At 64.8% G+C, this 7,883-nt stretch overlaps 1 protein-coding gene across 1 annotated transcript in view; it reads left to right on the top strand.

The window, feature by feature from the left end:
- Positions 1–836: 836 nt before the first annotated feature.
- Positions 837–7,883, top strand: part of Dnmt3l (DNA (cytosine-5-)-methyltransferase 3-like) — a 25,524-nt gene continuing 18,477 nt past the window's right edge. Inside the window, exons 1-8 of the mRNA XM_013027361.1 lie at positions 837–915; positions 1,842–1,931; positions 2,087–2,131; positions 4,449–4,528; positions 4,612–4,724; positions 5,360–5,531; positions 7,174–7,261; positions 7,620–7,711. Of these exons, the coding sequence (XP_012882815.1) occupies positions 837–915; positions 1,842–1,931; positions 2,087–2,131; positions 4,449–4,528; positions 4,612–4,724; positions 5,360–5,531; positions 7,174–7,261; positions 7,620–7,711 (759 nt within the window). The remainder of the gene's footprint in view (positions 916–1,841; positions 1,932–2,086; positions 2,132–4,448; positions 4,529–4,611; positions 4,725–5,359; positions 5,532–7,173; positions 7,262–7,619; positions 7,712–7,883) is intronic.

Here is a 7,883-nt window from a genome sequence, read left to right as displayed (position 1 = left end):
TGGCAGGGCGGGTGCTGGAGAGCGCCACGGCGGCGCAGGCCCACGGCGGGCCCCTCACGGGCACTCTGGGTCTCGGGGCCCCTCACGGGCACTCTGGGTCTCGGGGCCCCTCACGGGCACTCTGGGTCTCGGGGCCCCTCACGGGCACTCTGGGTCTCGGGGCCCCCGTCACCCGGCTGAGGGGAGCGGCCAGCGTCTGCCGTCCATGAGCCCTCGGCGGAGGACGCCCCAGTGCACACACGGGGTGGGGCAGCTTCCCCATGTGCACCCCATGATAGCCCCCTGGTGCGGGAGTGAGCTCACCACCAGCTGCTCTGACCTTTGACTCACCCCAGGGCTCCTTCCCAATCCCTGCCCACCACCACCCCTGCTCCCCTTGATACCCTGCATCCTGGCCCCAAGGTCCACCCCGAAAGCCCCCCAGCCCCCGCACTCCTCACCTACCCTCAGAGCCCCACCCAACCTGCCCTCAGCACATCTGCGGATGCAATCTCCTCCCACATGGCCACCCCCACCCCAGCCCAGCAACCGCCCGGCCCCCGCCCCCGCTCCTCGCCCCACCCCCTCCACCACCTGAGCCCCCAAGCTCCGCCCCCAAGCCCCCGCCTACACCTCCACTTCCTGGCTAACCCAGGGCCTCCCTTCTGACCCAGCGCTGAGCCCTCTCCCCTCCCCCCTGCCCTCCTCCCTCTCCCCTCCCCCCTGCCCTCCTCCCTCTCCCCTCCCCCCCTGCCCTCCTCCCGGCCCAGTATCCCCAGGAGCTCACCCCTCATCCACTGTTCCTCCGCCACCCACCACTCCTGGGAACCCCGGCCTGCGCCCGCAGCTCCTCCGCCATGGCCCTCTCCTCCCCAACCAAGCCCAGCCTGGAGGCCCTGGGCAGCTCCAGCCCTGGCCCTGGGGCCCGCCACGTGGGTACGAGGCGGTGGCTACAGACCTTCCTCCTCTCCTCCTCCTCTTTTCCTCCTCCTCTCCTCTCCTCCTCCTCTTCTCCTCCCCCTCCTCCTCCTCTCCTCCTCCTCTTCCTCCTTTCCTCCTCATCTTCCTCCTCTCCTCCTCCTCTTCCTCCTCTCCTCCTCTCTATTCTCCTCCTCTTCTCCTCCCCCTCCTCCTTCTCTTCTGCTCCTCCTCCTCTCCTCCTCCTCCTCCTCTTCTCCTTTTCCTCCTCTTCTTCCTCCTCGTCTTCTTGTATTTTTTCTGGTCATGGGGCTTGAACTCAGGGCCTGTCCCCGAGCTCTCCCTGCGCTCTTCAGCTCCACTCCACCTCTTTGAGCCACAGCTCCACTCTCAGGGTTTCTGGTGGTTCATTGGAGATAAGAGTCTCACAGAGGGGCTGGGAAGGTGGCTCAGTGGTAGAGCACTTGCCTTGCTATGCCTGAGGCCCTGGGTTCAATTCCTCAGCACCACATAAGCAAGTTCAAGTGGTAGAGCTCTAGCCTTGAGCTGAAGAGCTGAGGGACAGCGCCCAGGCCCAGAGTTCAGACCCCACGACCGGACCCCCCCCCCAAAAAAAAGAGTCTCACGGACTTTCCTGCCCAGGCTGGCTTTGAACCGGGATCCTCAGGTCTCAGCCTCCTGCGTAGCTCAGATTATGGGTGTGAGACACAGGTGCCCATCCTCCCCCTCCTCCTCTCAACCCCCCTCCACCCCACCCCCGGCTGTCTCCAGGCCAGAAGCACTGTGAGAGGCGGGCGGAGGAAGGGGAGGAAGGGGAGGGCCCCACAGACCCCGGGTCCTTGGTGTCTCAGGAGGACGTGGCCGGCGAGGCCGGGCCGGCGGTGCCCGACCCCCGGGCTGAGCTGCCAGTGGCGCTCAGCAGAGCTGACAGCTTGTGTCCCCAGCTCTGGGCCTGGAAGCCGGGGACAGCACGGACGTCATCCTGGTGGGCTCCACGGAGGCTCTGCGCGCCGCGTCCCCCCCGCCGGGCAGAGGTGAGTCCCGCCCAGCCCACCACCGCTGCACGCACTGCGCACGCTGGCAGAGGCAGGGCGGGACCCCAGGACGAGACTCCGGAGACCTCGGCCACGATCGGCCACGATCGGAGTGGGAGGCCAGAGGAACAGACCCCTCCCGCCTTCTTTTCCAGACCTCATTGCCTACGAAGTCACCGTGAACCAGCGGAACATAGAAGGTGAGTGCCAGCTTGCTCATGCCAGGCGTGGGGGTGTGCATGCCACACAGGGTATTCACACCACACGGGGTGCCCATGATTCACGGGGGTGTTCAGGCCATACGCGGTGTGTGCACAGTGCATGGAGGGCACCTGTGATGTGTGGGGGTGTTCATGCCTCACGAGGGCTATTCACGCCACACGGGGTGTTCACACTGCAGGGAGGGTGTTCACGCCACATGGGGGTATTCACACCACACAGGGGCTGCCCGTGACACATGGGGGTGTTGATGCTGCACGGGGGTGTTGACGCCACATGGGGGTGCCCATGATGCATGGGGATGGTCACACCTCACAGGGGGTATTCACGCCACACGGGGTGTTCACACCGCAGGGAGGGGGGTCACGCCACACGGGTATTTACACCTCACAGGTCTGCCCGTGATATATGGGGGTGGTCACACTGCACAGGGGTATTCATGCCACGCACGGGGAGGGTGTTCACACCACACGGGGTGTCCTCGACCATGGGGACGTCCACGCTGCACAGAGATGTCCATGCCACTCCAGGGGTGTCCGCGACGCACAGGGGCGCCCGCCCTGCCCGGGTGCCCGCGCCTGAGGAAGACTTCCTCCCTGTCATCAGAAGGTGCCGGCAAAGGCGCTGGTGCCGCAGCGCCCGTGCCCCCCCCGCGGCTCCGTTTAAGGGGTGTGGGTCTTCAGCTCTTTTTTCTTTTTGGCACCGCACTAGTTTTTGAACTCCTGGCTTCAGGTGGGCCCGGCGGGCGCTCTACCGCGGAGCCACGCCTCCCTCTGGTCATTTTTGCGATGGGGTCACTCCCTGCCCGTGTGCGCCTCCGCCTCCCTCTGCCTGTTTCAGGGTGTCTACCACAGCCGGGGTGGCGGCAGGCGTGTGGCACGCCGCCCAGCCTCCCTCCCCGAGACAGAGCTCCAGGCAGGCCTGGAACCATGGCCTTTCCAATCCCAGCCTCCCACAGGTGCGTGTCACCACACCAGCTGCGGCGGAGCAAACTTGCTCCTGTGCCTGGGTGGCCGCGCAGTGACCCTCCTGTTCTCAGCCTCCCAGATTGCTATGGTGACCCCGAGAGCCACAGCCCCCAGTGACTTCTTAAAACGTGTGTTTGCAGGGCTGGGAAGGTAGCTCAGTGGTAGAGCGCTTGCCTTGCATGCCTGAGGCCCTGGGTTCCATTCCTCAGCACCACATAAGCAAAAAGAAAAAAGCCGGAAGTGGCGCTGTGGCTCAAGTGGTAGAGCGCTAGCCTTGAGCTGAAGAGCTCAGGGACAGCACCCAGGCCCAGAGTTCAGGCCCCACGACCGGAACCCAAAAAAAAAGTGTTTGCAGTGTCCAGTGCCACAATCTAATTTTAAATTAGAAACCCCTCAAAAGAAAACTGCCATCCTGGGGAGCTGGGAAGGTGGCTCAGTGGTAGAGCGCTTGCTTTGTATGCATGAGGCCCCGGGTTTGATTCTGCAGTACCACATAAGCAGAAAAAGCCAGAAGTGGCGCTGTGGCTCAAGTGGTAGAGCGCTAGCCTTGAGCTGAAGAGCTGAGGGACAGCATCCAGGTCCAGAGTTCAGGCCCCACCACTGACAAAAAAAAAGAAAAGAAAAGAAAGAAAACAGACACCCACTAATTCACCCCAGATTCCTCCTTCACCTCCCTCCTTTCAATCCTAACAAAAAACTTCTCAGATCTCTCTTCTTTTCTCCTCTCCCCCCCCGCCCCCTCCCCCCTGGCATAGCCTATTCCGGAGCCTGTGCATGCCCATGCATTGGAGGATTAGCTTGTCAAGGCCCAGCAAGTGTCCGCTGGGGCATTGAGAAGGGGGGTAGATGGGTTTGGGGGACTTTAGTCACTTTAGCAATGAATGTTCCAGGCAGAGGCCAGGCCTGCCCTCCTTCCAGGGCTCCTCCCGGATCGCACCTGCTTCCCGCCCTCCTCTTCCTCCTCCCCAGCGCTCCTCCACTGCCCCTGCATCCCGCCTCTCCTCTCCCTCCTCCCAGGGCTCCTCCACTGCCCCTGCATCCCACCCTCCTCTCCCTCCTCCCCAGCGCTCCTCCACTGCCCCTGCATCCTGCCTCTCCTCTCCCTCCTCCCAGAGCTCCTCCACTGTGCCCACATCCCGTCCTCCTCTCCCTCCTCCACAGCGCTCCTCCATAGCGCCCACATCCCACCCTCCTCTCCCTCCTCCCCAGTGCTCCTCCCTGGTCCCCGGGTCTTGCTGTTTGCTGGCTACACGGGGCTCGTTGGCTAATAACGCCCAGGCTTTCTCTCCGTGAGGTCGGTCGAGCCCGTGCACTCTGGCCTTCTCTCTAGACATCTGCCTCTGCTGCGGAAGCTTCCGGGTACACACGCAGCACCCCCTCTTTGTGGGAGGGATGTGCATCCCATGCAAGGTAAGCGGCAAGGCCGGGGAGGGGTCCCCCAAGCTCAGGGCGGGGGGCTGGGGAGGACGCGGGCTTCCTCTGCTCCTGGCCAGGACAAGTTCCTCGAGACCCTCTTCCAGTATGACGATGATGGGTACCAGGGCTTCTGCTCCATCTGCGGCTCGGGGGACACGCTGCTCATCTGCGAGAGCCCGGACTGCACGCGGTGAGCCCCGCACCGCCCAGCCCTGCACGCAGTGCCCAGCCCCGCCTGGCCCTGCACGCGGTGCCCTGCGTCCCCACACCCGTGTCCCCACGCCCACCGCGTCCCCACGCCCACCGCGTCCCCACGCCCATCGCGGACCCCGCTTCCGGTGCTGTGTGTGAAGAGGCCCCCCACACCTCACCCTCAGCCAACACACGGCCGCGCCGCCCTCCTCACCCAGAGGGGGGACCCGGGGCCCTGGGCCACACAGGGACATGGGGGCCGTGGGGGGACATGGGGGACATGGGGGCCGCGGGGGGACGTGGGGACGCGGGGGACGTGGGGGACGTGGGGGACGCGGGGATCGCGGGGACGCGGGGACGCGGTCATCTCCAGCGGCTGCTCACCCCCTGAGCGCGTCCGCGGTCCCCACGCCTCCTTCTGTCCTGCACTGTCCTCCCATTTGCAGCCCACGCCCCCCTGCGCTGGCCGCTTCTCAGACCATGTGGGGGAGAAGGCTTAGGGGGGTTCTGAGCCCACCCCACGGGCTCCCGGCCCCACCCCACACCCAGCCGGGCCCTGCACACCCCGAGCGAGGCTGTGTCCCCGGGAGGCCGCGCGGGCAGCCGCCGCCACGCGGCTCTGTCTGCCTGCAGGTGCTACTGCGTGGAGTGTGTGGACGTCCTCGTGTCCCCGGGGACCGCGGAGCGGGTGCAGAGCATGAGCTTCTGGGTGTGCTTCCTGTGCCTGCCCTTCTCCAGCAGCGGGCTGCTGCAGCGCAGGAGGAAGTGGCGAGACCAGCTGAAGGCTTTCCAGGACCGGGAGGCGGCGGTAAGGCCCTGGGGCCAGGGCTGGCCGGCCTGAGGCCTGGGGCTCACCTTGCTGTGAAAGGCACCCAGCGCTGGGCGGCAGGAGGAAAGCCCAGGCCCCTCGTTTTCTCCTTGGGAAGAAGACAGCGCTAGATGGTCTGTTTCTTAAGAAGAGTCTCCAGGCCCTGGTGGGCTGGTGCTGTCACACGAGCTACTCAGGAGGCTGAGATTGTAGATCGTGGTTTGAAGCCAGTCTAAGCAGCAAAGTCCTTGAGACTCTGAGCTCCAGTAACCACCAGAAAGCCAGAAGCAGAGCTGTGGTGGACACTGGCCTTGACTGAAAAGGCCTGGGACAGCACCCAGGTCCTGAGTTCAAGCCCCACTACCAGCACATTCAAAAATGTCTTAGCAAGGGATTCGCTTCTTACAAGGCAGTTGTTATGGAGGAGGGAGGAGGGGGAGAGGAGAAGGAGGGGGGAGGGAGGAGGGGGAAGGGGGAAGGGGGAAAAGGGGGGAGGGAGGAGGGGGGAGGGAGGAGGGAAGCTGGAGAACCAGCAAGACAGTTCTCTGAGGTCCAGCAGGCCGTGCTGGTGTGGGCCAGCTCCTCCATGTTCCCCCTGGAGGGTGAGGACCAGGCCAGCAAGCCAGGCAGGAACTCTGAGGTCACTGGACACGCAGCAGGGCGGACCGACCCTGGATGATACGCCAGGTCCAGCCAGGGCCCAGGGGTCCGTGACTGACCTCAAGCCGAGACTGTTGGCTTCCAGGGAAAGGACGGAGACCTGGGATAGAGGAAGAGGAGGTGTAGGGGGTGGGGGACAGGGTGCCTGCCCCGAGGCTGGGAGAGGCCGGGACGAGCTTCCCTGCGAGCTTCAGGCCGCGCGGCCCAAGCGGCCGTGCATGCGTGTGCTTGCATGCATGTGCATGTGCATGCGTGTGCATGTGTGCGTGCGTGTGCTTGCGTGCATGTGCATGTGCATGCGTGTGCATGCGTGCCCCCGGCTTAGCCTGCCGTTGAATTGAGACTCCCCAGGGCTGGAGCCTCGCTGCAGCAGCCCACAGCCAGCAGGGGGCAGAGCCGGGCTGTTAACTGCTCCTCGTGCTTGCTGACCGCCCAGCCAGAGGCCAGCGGCCAGTGGCAGGAAAGGGGCAGGGGGGCCCGAGGGTACTTTTGGGCTCAGCTGAGAGTGGCAGCATTTGAGGCTCAGGCCAGCTGCCCACCCACCCCCGGCTCCACTGTGCTGGTGGGTTTGGAGAAGGGGCAGGCCGAGAGGATGCCCTTCCCGACGGGCTGGTGTCCCTGGGCCACCCTGGCCGGGCGGGCTGGCCCTCCTGCCTCTTCCTGAGACCATAGCTGCCGCACACCCGTGTCCGCCTCGAGCAAACAGGCCTCCTTGGCACTGTGTGGGCAGGTGTGCCTGCACCAGGCTGCACACGGGCAGGACGGGGCAGGACAGGGCAGGACGGACGGGGCAGCAGGCCACGCGTGGGTGTCCCGCCAGGCTTGGCAAGTCTCAGTCCATCCAGAACTGACCTCCCTGCCCGTCTTCCCCTGGCATCACCTGTTCTAGGTTCTTCTCCACCCCCCAGTCCATCCAGAACTGACCTCCCTGCCCCTCCCCTCCCCCCCCCTTCAGCACTTCCTTACTTCTTCCCAACAGGTGAATTCCCTGGAGATCTACAAGACGGTGCCCGTGTGGAAGAGAGCGCCGCTGCAGGTGCTGTCCCTTTTTGGGAACATCAAGAAAGGTAAATGCGCCCGTCCCTGGCTGTGGCATCCCGGCCGGGTGTCCTGGGGTCTCTGGGCACCTGGGGCGGAGGGGTCCAAAGGAACCACTGCTGCCCCCCCATTCTCGGCAGAGGACCCCGGGCCTCAGGAAGGAGCATCACAGCCGGAACAATCTGGCCCACGCCAGCGGTGCCTGGAGTGGCGACCTGCTAGACTTCCCTAAGCGAAGGGGCAGCCTCAGCTCCCAGGAGACGAGCTTGTCCTCAGAGAGACGACCTTGGCTCAGCCTGGCGGGTCGCCTCCTGGGCTGTGGCCTCTGATCACCTTCCAGGGTCAGAGCCACAGCCTCGTGTCCCCCAACTGTCCCCTCCCCTCCAGAGCTAACGAGTCTGGGCTTTTTGGAAACGGGTTCTGCGTCCGGGGGAAGAGTGAAGCACCTGGAAGACGTCACAAACACGGTGCGGAGAGAGGTGGGCGGAGAGAGAGAGGTGGGCCCTGTGCAGAGGGGGGGAGAGAGAGAGAGAGAGGTGGCCAGAGAGAGAGGTGGGCCCTGTGCGGGGGAGAGAGAGAGAGAGGTGGGCGCTGTGCGGAGAGAGAGAGAGAGAGGTGGGCGCTGTGCCGAGAGAGAGAGAGAGAGAGAGG

The sequence above is a fragment of the Dipodomys ordii genome, unplaced genomic scaffold (assembly GCF_000151885.1).
Source record: "Dipodomys ordii isolate 6190 unplaced genomic scaffold, Dord_2.0 Scaffold103, whole genome shotgun sequence".
NCBI lineage: Eukaryota > Metazoa > Chordata > Mammalia > Rodentia > Heteromyidae > Dipodomys > Dipodomys ordii.
Note: the sequence above shows the minus strand (reverse complement) of the source record. Positions and strands in the feature narration are given on the sequence as shown.